The 15377-nt window shown below is 52.2% G+C and overlaps 2 protein-coding genes across 3 annotated transcripts; both read right to left on the bottom strand.

The window, feature by feature from the left end:
• Nucleotides 1-132: 132 nt before the first annotated feature.
• Mif4gd (MIF4G domain containing) lies at nt 133-4220 on the bottom strand. The gene is made up of 5 exons (XM_032914519.1): nt 4087-4220; nt 1751-1860; nt 1478-1633; nt 1270-1362; nt 133-850 (listed from the first exon to the last, which is right to left on the bottom strand). Exons 1-5 carry the CDS (start codon nt 4166-4168, stop codon nt 623-625), a joined length of 669 nt encoding a protein of 222 aa, XP_032770410.1. The 5' UTR covers nt 4169-4220; the 3' UTR covers nt 133-622.
• A 486-nt stretch (nt 4221-4706) lies between these two features.
• Slc25a19 (solute carrier family 25 member 19) lies at nt 4707-15377 on the bottom strand. Of its 2 annotated transcripts, XM_032914516.1 has the most exons (7): nt 15164-15377; nt 14856-15011; nt 12380-12550; nt 9672-9855; nt 8679-8809; nt 7711-7841; nt 4707-5168 (listed from the first exon to the last, which is right to left on the bottom strand). In XM_032914516.1, the coding sequence occupies exons 1-7, from the start codon at nt 15293-15295 to the stop codon at nt 4829-4831; spliced, it is 1245 nt and encodes a 414-aa protein (XP_032770407.1). In that variant the 5' UTR covers nt 15296-15377; the 3' UTR covers nt 4707-4828. The 2 variants fall into 2 exon arrangements, with proteins under 2 accessions (XP_032770407.1, XP_032770408.1); XM_032914517.1 differs by lacking the exon at nt 4707-5168 and having other exon boundaries at nt 6307-7841; nt 15164-15358.

The following is a 15377-nucleotide window of genomic DNA, read 5'->3' as shown; positions in this document are numbered from 1 at the left end:
CTCCACACCCCCAACCCACCCCCACAGGGACAGACCATGTCTCTAGAGATTTCCTCCAAGAACTCAGGTCCAATCTGGATTAAAGACCTCTTCCTTCTTGGGGTACACTTTGAATGTTATGCGAAGATGCAGTTTGGTTTCAGAAAATATTTATTAGAAAACCCCCACCCCAACCTGGTGTGGCAGTCACTCATGAAAATGGACTGGAGGAAACAGGCTTATTGCCACAAAAGTCTATAAAACATATAAAACAGTTCTCTGTAACTTGCCCTTAATATCCCAAAGCATTCCACCGATGGCTATAATTGCCAATTTTACAGATGGGAAAACTGAGGCACCAAGGTTGTGTTGCACCAGTGGTTACACAGTTCAGTGGTTGTTAGTTGATCCACCCCACCCCCAGGTGGAAGGTGGTGGGAAACTAAAAGGACTTGAAGGCAGAGGAAGACAGGACAGTCTCCAGCCAAGTCTCTATGGTTTCTTCAGCTCTAGAGTGAGGGAAGAGGGCAGAACCACAGCAGTCAGAAAAGTCTGGAAGGGACTGAGGCAAGGATTGTGGTGCCTGCTTTTAAGGAGGGTCGCAAGAAGGCGTGTGCAGCCATAGGCGCACGTGGAGCCTAGCTTAGTCAGACACCTCACTGTAGTAATACTTATGAGCGGCAGGCGTGGTCTTCCAGCCAGCTGCCCGGAACTCAATGATCTCCAGCAGCAGCAACCGGGCCAGGGAGCTGAGGTCTATGGGGAGCAGGAAGCCATCCCGGATTAGGATAAAGAGCTCATCCATGCGCTGCCCATTCATCTTCTCCAGCTGCTCCCCAACCCGGTGCAGCTGCAGCACCAGGCAGTCCACCTGCAGGGGCAGTGGGAAGACCTGGTCAGCCAGAGGGAGAGCCAGCATGGCACGCGGCTGTGACAGCAGTGCTGAGTACTGTGCTTTGCCCGTTATGGCAGCCCCTTGCTTCATTTGACACCAGGGGGCATGGCCCGGATCTTACCAAAAGGGACCTGTCCAGAACATTCTGACCAGGCCTGTCTCCACAAACTGTCGCTTAACCCTCCTCTCTTCTGCAAACCCCTGACTCACAGTTGGTTTCTGGGCCATCTGTAACCACAGCTGGCCACAGTTTTTGCCATTCCTAGCAAAAGGAGCATTGGCCTCTGTTCTGGATAAACTCCAGCCATTGTAGTTTGTCTACAGGCCTTAGATGCCCCTGCTGGGCACTTGGCTGAGGAGCACTGCCCTCCAAGATCTTGTCAGTGGCCACTCACCTCCTCTTCCCTGCTCAGACTCTCAGGCTGGGCCAGCTGGAAGAGACAGTCATAGACAGGGTTAACCAGGGCCATCATGGGCATGTTGTTCACCTGTAGGGAGAGCAAAAGCAGCAGGGAAGCTGCATTGGTGACAGTGGGGAGCCATCCAGCCTTGGCCTTGGGACACAGGCCTTCACTGCTGCGCAGGTGACTTCCCTTGCCTCACCCTCAGGTAGTCAAAGATGTTGCAGATAAAGGTGACATAGCAGACCCAGCCCTGCAGGGAGCATGCTCGAAGCTGCTCCCGGGCATCGTACTCCTTCTGCAGCCGGTTGAGGAGCCCACGGCGGAAGACGCTCTGGCCTGCTTGCTTACTCTCTGCCTGTGAGTCAGAAGAGAGGGTAGTAAGCAGGGCACTGGTCACTACCTGCCCTAGCCTGTCTGTCTGTCTTCTGGCCAGCCTGTGCCTGGCCCTGACCCTCTCTGCCAGGCCCCCAACCTGAATGATGGCGTAGCACATCCGTCCTGCTTCCTTGCTGAATACGCAGTCCTGCAGAGAATGGTCCACAATCACGTTGGCTACTCTCTCCAGGTCCACAGCACCTGGATCTGAGAGAGACAGGAGGGGTCTACAGCTGCCTGCCTCACACTTGCCCATCTGCTAGGCACTGAAGTGGGTTTTGTTGCCTTAGAGAGGGTCTCACCATGTAGCCTTGGCGGGCCTGGCACACTATGTAGACCAGGCCTCAAACCCACAGAAATCCACCTGCCTCTGTAGCCTGGATACTGGGATTAAAGTCAACCACACCCAAGGATTGGAGATACTTGGAATAAATAGAGTGCTCCATCACATGCTTAAAAGATGAAGGGAAAGCCATCCAGAAGGCACTCAAGAGAAATACCAAGACATTAGGGTTACCCTTGGCTAAAGACAAAGTTCCAGGATAGCCTGGGCTACTCAAAAGTGACTGTCTCAAAAGAAAGGAGCTGAGTTGGGTGGTACACATCTATAATCCTATGACCTGAGAGGCAGAGACAGGCCAGCCTGGTCTATACAGCAAGTTCCAGGTCAGCCAGAGCTAGTGAGATCCTGTTTAAAAAAAAGAAAATATTTAAAGTTGAAGGTGTAAAGGGTGTAATTTAGGGATCAAGCACAATGCCCACCATGCATAGATCAAAGATTGGAGACAAAGCAGCCAAACCAATAAAAAAGTATATTCTCCAGTGAAAGTGGTTGCAAGCGTGCCTAGGGCAGCTCCCACTGTCAGGACCCTGGTTGCCCAATCAGAGTTGAAGCAATGTCTCAGTGGGTGGAGCGCTTGCTTTTGCAGGGACCCAGGCCTGAGTCCCAGCTTCCACGCCGGCCTCTCACCGGTGCCTACAACTTCAGTTCCAGAGGGTCTGACACCCTCCGTTGCCCCCACAGGCACAGCATATGCGGGGTTCACATGCACACAGTAGGCATGCGCATAAACAAAATTTATTTGCATCTTTCAGGAATGGTGCAAACCTTTTACCCCAATATTTAAGCGGACAAGGCAGGCCAGTCTCTGAGCTGTAGGCCAGTCAGGGAGAAACCCTGTGCCAATAAGTAAAGGAATGTAGGTCAGGAGGCTGCAGGAGGGCAAAGCACAGGCGGGGGTTCTTTTTCCTAGGCTATACATCTTTTATTTTCTGGCACTACCCTGATGGATGTACACTGGTGCCAAGACTTCATTTTTGTTTTTTTATTTATTTTTGAGATAGTCATCTTCAGAGCAGCTCCCTCCTTGTGATCTATTTATTATTGAAAGTCAGCCCTCAACACAAGGGTTTGTAGAAAAAATATAAAAAGAGATATAGTCTTGTCTTGCTGTTTAGCTCTGGCTGGCCTGGAGCTCACCATTTAATTTTTTTAAGGTTCATTCATGTTATATGTATGAATATTTTGCTTGCCATGTATGTATGCACGCCATGTGTTTGCCTGGTACCGGAGATCAGAAGGCGGCACAGGATCCTGGGAACTGAGTTACCCAAAGCCTCTGGAGGTCCTCTGCAAATGTTCTTTATGGTTCTGTTTTGTTTTGGTGACAGCATCTCACTATGTAGGCCTGGCTATCCTGGAACTCACAGAGATCCACCCCCCTCTGCCTCTCTGCCTCTCTCTCTGCCTTCTGAGTGCTGGGGTTAAAGTTGTACAGCACATAAATGCTCTAAATGGGGGGGGGCGCATTTCTCCTCCCCCAGGTACTCTCTGTCGAGCAGTTTGGCCTTGAATTTGTGCTGCTCCTCCTGCCTCTGTAATCTGCTGGGGTTACAGGCATGCACCAGGACCATGGCTTGTGTGTTCTCCAAACACAGAGGCTTCAGACATGAGTAGTTGTACAGAGGCTTCTCTGAAATGTTTGCTTAGCACATGATGGCAACTGCTAATTGTCCTGTCAAATTTCTGTCCTGGGTGTTACAGTGCAATTACATATCCCCTCCAACCTCTGTCCAAATCAGGCATCTCTGTGCATTCAAGGGTGCTGATTCGCCAAATGCAAAGACTCTAAAGAGAAAGCAGTTTGTTCCCTTTAATGTGCACGTAAAGGCTTTATGATCCTAGACATAACTCTGTGATCCATTCTCCAAAACAATGGCTTGAATGTAGGTGTCTTCCAGATCAAGAATTAGGTTGTGACTTACTCTGAGAGCCAAGGAAGGGCTTGGGCATTGCCTAGCTCTGAGCCTCAGCCCCACTGCAGCTCCTACCCAAACAGAATTTGCCTCTGGGAACCTCCCTGGCTCACCAAGTTGGATTTGGGTAGATTTATGTCAACCTGACACAAATTAAGTGGTAGGTGGTAGGCTCACCTTTGAGTGCAGTCTTCAGCAGCTGCTGAGTCTCTGCATCGAAAGACTGGATTTTATACTCATCTCTGCTGGCCTCGCCCATGACGGTCTAGCCCCAGCAGTTTTTCACTGGCCTGAAACTTATGTGACAGCACCTGAGAAGCAAAGATGGTTGAGGCTTCAAGTGTGAATCACAAAGGTCCGGGTTCTAGTCCTGTAGGCACTGGGCGGGGCAGACCAGGCCTTGGGACAGGTGGAACTGGACTTTCTGTCGCGTTCAGTGGTTGGCTGAGTGCCCACCAAACTTGGCTTCGGGTGGAGAACTCGGGCACCAAGTAGTCACCAGAAGGAAACCCAGGCTTCTGGGATTTCATGAGAAATGAAGCGGGAATTCATCTACGGTCGCAGCAGGATCTGGGTTATTAGCAGTCAGTATTAGGGTAAAATTAGGGGAGCAAATACTGAACTGGGTGTGGAGAGAGGTAACCGTCAGCCTCGACCATATCATCCGGCATGGAGAATGCTGGCTCAGTACAGGCCGCGGATCCTGATACCAGCAGGGCTCCGAGCCCCTCTCTCCCAGCGTTTGCCAGTCCTCTCAGCCTACAAAGCCTACCCCTGCAGCCGTTGGACTAGGGCTGGCCTGCTTGGGAGGGGGCTTGCGTCTGGGGCGCTGCGCGGCGCGCGCCTGGCTGGTACCGCGCAGCGGCTGAGCTCTTCTCGCGTTGCGGCGCCCGGGCGACTCGCTAGCGCCGCCTGCCGGTCACGGCCCGCCCTCGCTTCCGCACCCCGCCGCCGCCCCGGGCCGCTCCCTCGCTTGGCGCAGAGACAGATCAGCACCCGACAACTGCGACACCGCCACTGCCCCGCGCCGCGAGCTCACCGGCCCCTGTCCCCTTCTCACCCGGCGCACCTCCGCCTTGTTTCTGACAGCAAAAGCCTCCGAGCGCTGGGCCGGACCTGCCTTGCGTTTCGCTTGAAGTTCTTGGTCTTGCCGGGTCGCACCCCACGCCGGGGTCACCATGTCCCTTGCCCGGCTCAGGTGAACTGGGTCAGAGACTCCCCGGCCGTGCCGCGTGGGAGGAGCCTCAGGAGGGAGTGGCCTGCCCAGGAGGAGGGGCGTAGCCGTCAGGGGTTTGGCCCGTTAAAGTGGAGGGTAAGGGCTAGGGCACACCCTGGCAACTCCCTCTCCTGCTAGTCAGGGCAAAGTAAGTTTTAAATCAAAGGGGCAGCCAAGATAAAGGGCCCTGGGTCTTTCCTGGGAGGAATCGGGAGCATCACTGCTGCGCACAGACCAGGCGCCAAAGCTCGAGGCGGTTTTAAGAGTTGCCACAGCACTCAGGGTACAAAAGAACTCTGCTCTGTGGCAGCACAAGAAGTTCCTGAGAGCAGGGGAATGAGCATGGAATTTACTTCAATGAGACTTCATTAAAAAGAAAAAAAAATTCAGACAGCCGACTCTGAATCTTCCAGGTTAAGATAAAGGAGAAACAACATCCCACCACACTGGGAGCACATTAAGATACAGGATGTTCTAAGTAGGGGAAGTGAACAACTCTAAGGCTCCTGGAAGCCCCTCCCTACTAATGGTGTAAAAGCCCCGAATTGCACTCAAAAGGATGGAGCCAGCACACCGGTACAGCATGAGCCAGGAGCTGCCCAGCACCCTCTTGAGACTGCTCACGTTGACCTAAGAGGCTCAGACGGGCCAAGCTGCCTGGAGGACTCTAATCTGTTGGGCTGCCCGCAGACTGCACAGTGTGCTCCAGGATCCCACTTTCATGAGCTCTGCAATGCTAGGCTGAGCTTTGGGTGATGCAGCTGTCTTTTGAGTCATTTCTGTTCCTGTAAGTAGCCTCCAAGGTAACCCACTGGCTCTCCAAGTTGGACTTTGGTAGTGTGCTGGATAGCTTTTAGTTTTTGACACAAACTAAAGTCATTTGAGAGGAGGGAACCTCAACTAAGAAAATGCCTCCACATGATTGAGCTGCAGGCAAGACTGCAGAGCAGTTTCTTAATTAGTGATTGATGGGGGAGGGCCCAGCCTGATGTGGGTGGGGCCATCCCTGGGCTGGTGGTCCTGGGTCTATAAGAAAGCAAGCTGAGCAAGCCAGTAAGCAGCTCCCCTCCATGTGATGCCAATAAACCCTTTCTTCTCCAACTTGCGTTTTGGTTATGGTATTTATCACAGCAATAGAGGCCGCAAGATAGATATCCTGACAATGGTCTGTAATCAGCTCCTCTGGTATATACATTTATTCACACCTCTCCAGGAGTAGGGTCACAAAACACTCCTGCTGCTCCAAGCCTAGTTAGCCAACAGCCTACCTGCCTCAGAAGCCCTCCCAAGTGACCCTAGGCCTTCAGAAAAGATCACAAAAGGTTCAACCAGTAGGGGAGGGCTACAGTAGACCACAGAGGCTGAGAATGGGACTGACAGGCAGGGCAGAGTCCCAGTTTCCATGATCAGGCCATTCCCAGCAGACATCACAATCCAAGTCATGGCAGGGTCCGGGATCCCTCAAAGTCAAGAACTCTCTCCTCCCCTCCCTCTCTAGACCACCCCACTGCTAGGCTTGAGTATGGAAAAGTCGGCAGTCACATGATTCTTGTGCCCCTGTGAGCAAAATGTTCCCTCTTAATTTGGGTTTCTGGCGCTGCTGGCAGGTGCCAACCTATCTCACCAGGACACCCATCACTGGACCGCCACAGGCTGTCGGACATCTCATCACTGGACCGCTGTGGGGCCGAGGCCACCTGGGGTTAGAGGACACAGTGTGCAGCATGCAGAGCTGATGGCCCCTGCCCTGAGTGCTCTGCACTCGGCAGAGCTAACCAAGGCCAGTGACAAGACTGAGGGTCAGGCCAACACTTTCCGACTCCAGTCCCGCTCAGCACATCCCCTTCACTTCCTGCCTTTTCTGCCTAGAAGCTGGTTCTGTCTGTTTCCTTCCTCACCTGTCCCTGAGCCTCACAGGCACAAAGGTCTGGGTCTGGGAGTTCAGAAGCTACCCATATGGTAGGGTTCTCCCCTAAGCTGATGAGTATGGCTACCTCAGGGCTGCAGGCCAGAAAGGCCCCTCCCATCGTCCTCCCTCAGTGGGGATGTAGTTCCTAAGCTACAGGAGTGACACAAGGAACATGCCTTTTACTTTAATGTCTATTAAATAAGTTGGCAGGAGAAACAGACCAAGTTGTGGAGGTCAGAATTCTGCAAAAAGCCCGATCCCATCTGTCTGCACTCCAGTGTGGTCCTACCAGGACTAGGAGTGTTCTCCCCAAAACCAGGACTACAAAAAAAGATGGTCAGTTCCTTCCGGGTTAGGCTGGTCAGAGGAGAGACACACCAGGCACCAGGCTCCTTCCCCACGGCCTTCTTTCTACAGTGCAAGCACTCCCTTCTCTCTTCATTCTGTTCAGCAAAGGCCCTTCCTTGCCTTCTTCTGCTTTCAGCTCTGGATGACTCTTCATGCGCACAGCAGCTGGCCTAGAAGGCCAACCAGGCAGCAGCCATTGTTCAGTATGAGCTTGGAGCCAAGTCTTGTTGGGGGAGGGGCCTCCAGTGCAGACCTTAGGCCCCTCCCGCCTCACAGCTATCTGTCTTCCCTCCTTATGCAATGGAAGAGGTTACAGAAGAGCTCATACCAGAAGAACATGAAGCCAGTGGAGAGTGCAGCCTTCATCAGACTGGGGGACAGGCCCTTGAAGAAGCCCCGGGTGCCTTCATGTTGTAGCACCTGCTGGGCGAGGTCCAAGAGGCCCCTGTATCTCCGAACCTGGGGAGAGGAAGGCGGAGGTTGAGGAGGAAGCAGTGACTAAAACCAGGACTGCCCGTCGAAAGGCAGCTCCCGGTAACTGCTTGCTGGATGAAGGAGGCCCTGTGTAGGGAGTTCTTCATTCTTTCTAGTGCGTGCTGTAACTAATGGAGGGCCTGGGGGCCGGTGGCTGGAGAGCACTCCTTCACAGTAGGAAGCATCTAACTGGTTTCTGTGGTGCAGGGACAGCTCTAGCCCATCTTGGAGTCTTCACCTTATTATCCTGCTCCCCTCGGGCAGCAGGTCTGAGTAGAGCCATCACTAGATCTTCCCTGACCAGTGCCCACCTCTAGCCTGGCCCATGTCCCCAAGAAACAGCCCCCCATGTTGTGCTCCAAGAACACCTGATGACTAGGACAGCATCCAGTATCAAGTCCAAGTTCCACGTCTGGCTGGTGTCAAGGCATTTCAACATTTGGCTCACACTACACTAGTTTCCCTCAGGAAAAGGCCTCTGCCCTGGGCTCTTGCCATTTCTACCAATCTAAATCCAAATGCTCTCTTTGGGACATGCTGGTAGATAGAAAAAGAAGGTTACAAAACCTTGCATTGTGTAACCTTATTTTCATTTTTTTGAGACAGGGTTTCTCTGTGTAGCACTGGTTGTCCTAGAACTTGCTCTGCAGACCAGCCTGTCCTCAAACTCAGTGATCTGCCTGTCTGTCTTCCAGGTTAACCTTGTTTTTATACAAATGTGCAGGTGTGTTTATGCAAAGAAATAAAGCTACAGAAGACCAGAGCAGGGACAGGGTCGCCACTGCCAGTTCCCCCCTGACCCAGCTGCACAGGACGGCTTACCTGGCCAAAGGCAGATCGGGCATGTTCAAACCCCCGCACCTGCAGGCGCTTCTTGAAGAGGTCCAGGGGATACGTAAGGGTCTTGCTGATGACTCCAGATCCACAGCCACAAAGCAGGTTTTTAAGGTTCCCTAAACCAGAGACACCATGTTGAGAAGAAGGGTGATGGAGCAGGGGACGTAGGACAGGGGGAGGGAGTGAACTGGGGGAGGGGTGGGAAGGAGAGAGGTAGGGAGGAGAGGGGTAGAGAAGGGCAGGGACAGAAGGACTATTCCAGGGTTTTAGAGCACCTGCTGCTCTTCCAGAAAAATCAAGTTTTGTTCCCAGCACTGAAATAGGCAGTTCACAACTGCCTCTAAGAGCAACTCCTGGGGATCTTTTGACCTCCTTGGATACCCCCACACACACACACACACACACACACACACACACACACACACACACACACACAGTGCAGAGGCACACATGCAGATGGACAGTACCCACACACATCCTCCATCACAGAACAAAACCCCACAAGCATTCTTGCTTCTCAGAAGGGAAGCTGCAGCAAGAGCGACGCCAGGCACATTAGCCACCCTGGTAGCAGGGTCCGTTGTACAGTCATCCCCTCCAGGAGGCACAGAGCCTGTGAGTCCTAAAATGAGAGTGGGACACTGTGCCCCTCTCCCTACCAAACAAGAGCCACCGAAATAAAAAGACAAAAACAACAACAACAACAACAACAAAAAAATACAATTTGTAAGTTGGGCTTCTGACAAAACAAAGCAAAAACAAAACAAAACAAAAAAACTGGACAGCAGGGCCATTCACTGGAAATACACTGGCTTCTGGAAGGCTAGGGGAGGTGTGGAGAGCCGGAAGGAAGCTCTCTCTATGTGGCGGGCTTGCAGAGCCAGGGGCTGACAGTCGGCCTCAGCTTCTGAGGGGGAAGCTGCCCTCAAGGCTCCCAGAGGCTGTGGCCCAGCCAGGTTAGGCTGTGGGGCGTCTCACCTGTTTGCTTTCCGTCTGGCGGCATGACCCAGTCATAGGCGAGTTTCAAGGAACGGTAGCAGGAGAACTGCAAGCCCGCGTACGGGAAGATGGCGATCACAGTGGGAGTCAAGCCTTTGTAGAAGACGAAGGGGCCCTCCGTCCTATACATGGTGCGTATGGCCTCTCTCAGATTGCTGTAGACCTGCCCATGCACATGCACAGTGTGAGTGAGGGAACCTGGTGAGACACTGTCCACCCAAACGCATCTTTTTCTGATCTAAAACCCAGCTTCTGGGAGTGTAACTTTTCCTCTTTGGTCTAGGAAAACTAAAGATATCCGTGGAGAGATGGCTCAGTGATGAAGTGAACTTTTCTGCTCTTCCAGAGGATCCAGGTCTGGTTCCCAGCACCACCACAGCAGCTAACAACTGTCTATTTACTCCAGTTCCAGTAACCTCTTCTGGCCTCTGTGAACACTGCACGTACACAGTACATGGTCATACATGTGGGCAAAACACCCATACACATAAAAACAGAGTCTTAAGGAAAAAAGTTTAAGGCCAACTGGGCATAGCTGGTAGCACGCATTTTTAATCTTGGCACTCGAAAGGCAGAGGCAGGAGGATCTCTATGAGTTGAAGTCCAGCTTGGTCTACATAGCAAGTTCTAGGCCAGCAAGGCCTATATAGCAAGACCTTGTCTCAAAAGAAGAAAAAAAAAAAGGGGGCCTCAAGCTCTCAGCTTGAGCAATTTAGGGAGACTCTGCCTCTATATAACAGGGGCATATAAACAGATGTGTCCCACATCTGAGAAAGCAGACGAGCTCTTTCTGCTCTTGGACCAAGGTTCAGTTCCCAGAACCCACATGGCAGCTACCTGTTCCAGAGCCCAGTGTGTGGGCACAACACACACAATGCACAGGCATAAAATACCCACACACAGAAAGAAAAATCAATCTTTACAAGTGGCTCAGAGCACGTTAGTCCATAGAGGCCCTGCGGCTTGTTAACAGAGGTATAGCCTGATCTCCTTCGGATACTGTGGCCATCTTTTCCTTTCTATCATCTTTCCCCCAAAGTCGGGAAGTAACAGGAAGTACAGGACAAGATGGGCTGTCATCACCCACCTTCCCGCTAGCCCAGGAGCCACCACAGTGCCCCCATGCTTGTCTTCCAGACGCTTCCTACAGGACTTTGCTTCTGCACCCAAAATATCATCAGAATGCTTTCCAACCAGAGCCTCCATCCTGAGTGACACGAAAGCCAGGCAAAACCAGAACCATTTCTAAACAAAATGTTCTCTTGCCACCAATGCAACCATAGGATGGGTGGACAAGCGACACCCATACTTGTGTTTCTAGAAGAGCGTTTACAGTTTTGACTTTATGTGTACGGGTGTTGTGCTGGCTGGTCTCATGTTTACTTGACACAAACTGGAGCTATCTGAAAGGGGGGAACCTCCATGGAGAAAATGCTCCCCTAAGATCCGGATGTAGGCATTTTATTACTGATTGATGGGGAAGGCCCAGCCCATTGTGGGTGGGGCGTCCCTGCTGGTCCTGGGTTCTATTATAAAGCAGGCTGAGCAAGTCAGGGGTAGCAAGAAAGTAAGCAGCACCCTCCATGGACTCTGCATCAGCTCCTGCCTCCAGGGTCCTGCCCTGTGTGAGTCCCAGTCCTGACTTTCTTTGGTGATGAACAGCAATGTGGAGGTGTAAGCTGAATAAACCCTTTCCTCCCAACTTGCTTTTGGTCATGGGGCTTCACTGTAGCGATAGAAGGTCTGAGACAGGTTTTTGCCTCTAGGTATGTCTGTCTCACAGGCAGTACCTGCGGAGGCCAGAAAGCAGCTTTGGATCCCCAGACAGGAGTTCCAGGTGTTTGTAAGATGCCTCCGGGTGCTGGGAATTGAACCCGGGTCCTCTAGAACAGCAGCCAGTGGTCTAAACCATTAAGTCACCTCTGCAGCCCCTATGCTTACTTCTGTGTGTGGGCCTAGGCACACTGTACACCTTTGGTGGTCAAAGGTGAAAGCACCAGGATTCTCCACATGGACAGACAGCACCTCCAGCTGTGAGCCACGTTAGGCTCCTCCTCCCCTAAGTTGCTTATATCAGAGCTTTTGGTCACAGCAAGAGGAAATGTCCCTAGACATAAGGCTTGGCCCGGTGCTGTCAGCAAGGTCTTCCTAGACACTGACTCACCCACGCCATCACCTTCAACCCAGTGAGGAAACGCTGAGGCTATTACGGCCTTTTCCTGAGTCCCAAGTCCCCAGGCGCCTGCCTTCACTCGGACCACTGCTGGACACTTGTCCCGTTTCGGTCCCTTCCTGCTGGACACTTGTCCCGTTTCGGTCCCTTCCTGCTAGACACTTGTCTCGTTTCAGTCCCTTCCTGCTGGACACTTGTCCCGTTTCGGTCCCTTCCTGCTGGACACTTGTCCCGTTTCGGTCCCTTCCTGCTGGACACTTGTCCCGTTTCGGTCCCTTCCTGCTGGACACTTGTCCCGTTTCGGTCCCTTCCTGCTGGCTGTATCTGCCCAGGAAGGCTCTGAGCTACTGGACACAGAGCACCTCACAGAGTGCAGATTATTTCCAAGCTATGCAAACCAGCTGCTGTGCTGAGAAGGCAAGGCACCCCAGCTTTGCTTCCTAAAGGGACAGGAGCCCCACCTCCTGAGCTCTCTCCTCATCTAGGCTCCCCTCATATGGTCCTGATTGCTCACCTTGGGCTCCCCCTGAGCTGCAAGGCGGGTGCGCAGGACATCCACAGGGTGCACGGTGAGGGTGGCTGTACCGGCAGACAGGCCACCACATACAAAGTGCGCTGAGAACTGGTGGGTTTGATACAAGTTGGCTTGGTAAAGCAGTTCAGTCAGTTCTTCAAAGGCCAAAAACTGCAAAAGTAAGTGGAAAGCCACTGAGGACATTCGGAGGAAACTGCCCCCTGGAAGGAGAAACGGGCCACTCCGTGTGACTGATGCCTTACCTTTACCTTGTAGGCAGAGTAGAGAGACGTATTTCCTATCCACTTGAGGCAAGCCAAGTACCCAGAGTTAAGAAAGGGGCTGGAAAGATGGCTCAGCACTTAAGAGCAGAACTCAGTTCCTAGCACCCACATGCGGAAGCTCACCACTGCCTGAACTCCAGCTCCAGGGGATCTGATGCCAGCACTCATATGCACACACCCGACCCATACACACATTTAAAATGAAAGGGAAAGACGGTTTGGATTAGCCTAAGGGGTGGTTCAGTGGGAGATCACAGGCACCATCTCCTCTATCAGACAAACGAGAGCTGGATGTGGTGGAACACAACACTAACCCCAGCGCCTGGGAGGCAGAGGCAGACAGATCTCTGAGTTTTAGGCCAGTCTGGCCTACCAGTTGAGTCCAGGACAGCCAGGGCTCTGTTACACGGAGAAACCTTGTCATTATTTTTGCTTTGCGGGGATCGAGGCCAGGGCTTCTCATGAGCCCCTACGGCGGTGATCCACATCCCCCATCACACCAGCTGCCACTCTGTCATCTTCCTGAGAATGACGCTGGCTGACTAACCACATACACACTCTCAGTCACAGCCTTCTCTTGTGTAGAAACAGGAATAAGACCTACCTCACAGGATGGCTGTGAGGGTCGGGCCACAGGCTGAGTGATGAAATGCTGTCCTTCCTGCCAAACCTTCCCACGGACACCCTGACATACAAGGGTCCTCAGCCAAAGCACAGCCGGGTCACAAGTGACAAGCTCAGTGCTGCTCTTCACCCTACCATGAGCATCCTGCAATCCTTGTGGCACCTGCTGTATGTTCCTGTCGTGTCCCAGTGAGGCAAGTGGAGCATCCAGAGAAGGGCTATTTCCAAAGCCAGAAGAATCAGCAGGTAAAGGTGCTTGCAGCCAAGCCTGACGGCCTGAATTTGAACCCTGGGACCCTAACCAGGCACAGTGCTGAACGCCTTTAATTCCAGAAGGCAGAGGCAACTGGATCTCTGGGAGTTGGAGGCTAGCCTGTTCTACATAGAAAGTTCCAGAATACACAGGGCTACTCAGAGAAAACCTGTCTCCAACAAAGCAAAAAACAAACAAAAACAACAAACCCCTAGTGAACCCCAGGACCTGCTCTGCCATAGCTTTCTTCTCTTTTTTTTTTTTTGGTTCTTTTTTTTGGAGCTGGGGACCGAACCCAGGGCCTTGCGCTTCCTAGGCAAGCGCTCTACCACTGAGCTAAAGCCCCAACCCCTCATAGCTTTCTTTTCTGGAGAATCAGAAAGACAATAGGATCTATCTCACGGGTTGAAGGAGACAGAAGGATTGTAGGTTGATGTCATTATGCAGGTGAAGGCAGGTACAGTTTAGAATGGGGCCTATCATTGGACGAGATGGGCAGGAGAAAAGTTTCAGAGAGGCAGAGGAGGCTGGAGCGAGGAGGAGGCAGCCGAGAGAACATGGCGGCGGATGTTAAGATTCCTCTCTCACATTTACAGGTTGTTATGACTATTCTTAGGGGGTGGATGTGTGTCTAGATGGGTAAATTATATCCTAGGTGGGCAGTTTATATCCTTAGCAGTTGGCTGTGAGTTTATTGTGTGGACGTACTGTGGACTGAGAATTTAACATGTAAATCCGATTGTTGGGTTGCAGTTTGTTGAGTCTTGATTTTACCGGGTGGCTGGAACCAGAGAGTTCGAGGCCAGCAGAGAGCCGCCGGGACAGACACTAATCTGAGATGAATTAGCCATAGTTCCAATGGCCGCTGGAGCCAGAACTAGCAAGGGGAAGAGCCCACCAGGGCACGCTTGGGAACCGTTCTGCCGTTTACCACAACAAAGGACAGAAGGAGAAACTGAGCCGTGTAAATTGTGCTCTGACCTCAACACCCCGGCAGGAACTGTTTAGCAGGCACCCTCCTGATTCTCTCCAGAAGAAATAAATGGAAAGTAATCTGGAATTTAAAGAAGAAAAATGGAGTACCACTTGGTACCACTTGGGACAGGGTCAGGAGAGGGGAAATCGCAGAGGCTGTGGGTAAGGAAGGCCTAAGGTGTAGCTAACTGATAACGTCCTCAGGTGGTCACAGCGGATTTCCCATGGGCAGAGTGGGGATTGCCGCAGAAAGCAATATCCTTACTTGCTTCGCCTTTCTCTGCTCCATGGAGCAGTGTGACCCCAAGGACCAGACCCAGTTGGGTTCCCTGGTACCTACTTGGACGGCTCCATAGCCTATGGACAGGATCTGGGCTGGAACATGTCCTTTCCAGAATGCTCTTGGGCCCTCTTCTTGCAGAATCTGCTTGGCCGCCTGGAGGATTCCGTGGTATTTGGCATTGGGGTCACTTGGACACACGCGTTCAAGCTGGAGCTAGGGATTAAAGTGTTAAAGGTCAGGGGGTGGGAGGGGGCATAACTGACAAGGGCAAAGTGAAGGAAAAGAAATACTTCACCTTGACAGAACTGCCTTGCTGGGACAACCCTGCCCCCGAGCCCATTACAAGGAATAGTAGGGAAAGGTACCTGGAATCGGATCTTGATGACATCCAAAGGGCTGATCAGGGCACGAGTGACAAATCCTGCCACTGATCCTGCCACCGCCACCTCCAACTTGGAGTTACTCCTGGCATCTGCTTTGGCGTCATAGCCAACCATCCCTGCCTCTGGTCTGTCCAACGTCCATGAGTATCAGGCTAAGTATAAAAGCCACAGAGAGTAAAGACACCTCCTTAGGGTC

Source organism: Rattus rattus, chromosome 9, assembly GCF_011064425.1.
Source record: "Rattus rattus isolate New Zealand chromosome 9, Rrattus_CSIRO_v1, whole genome shotgun sequence".
NCBI lineage: Eukaryota > Metazoa > Chordata > Mammalia > Rodentia > Muridae > Rattus > Rattus rattus.
Note: the sequence above shows the minus strand (reverse complement) of the source record. Positions and strands in the feature narration are given on the sequence as shown.

Coding starts and splice junctions, on each gene's coding strand:
- Mif4gd (XM_032914519.1), bottom strand. CDS start 4,168: ATGGGCGAGGCCAGCAGAGATGAGTATAAAATCCAGTCTTTCGATGCA. Junction 1,861..4,086: donor GCTGAAGACTGCACTCAAAG/GTGAGCCTACCA, acceptor TGTCTCTCTCAG/ATCCAGGTGCTGTGGACCTG. Junction 1,634..1,750: donor TGTGCTACGCCATCATTCAG/GTTGGGGGCCTG, acceptor TCTGACTCACAG/GCAGAGAGTAAGCAAGCAGG.
- Slc25a19 (XM_032914516.1), bottom strand. CDS start 15,295: ATGGTTGGCTATGACGCCAAAGCAGATGCCAGGAGTAACTCCAAGTTG. Junction 15,012..15,163: donor TCATCAAGATCCGATTCCAG/GTACCTTTCCCT, acceptor TTTAATCCCTAG/CTCCAGCTTGAACGCGTGTG. Junction 5,169..7,710: donor ACTGGCTTCATGTTCTTCTG/GTATGAGCTCTT, acceptor CCTCCTGGGCAG/GCCACTCCCTCCTGAGGCTC.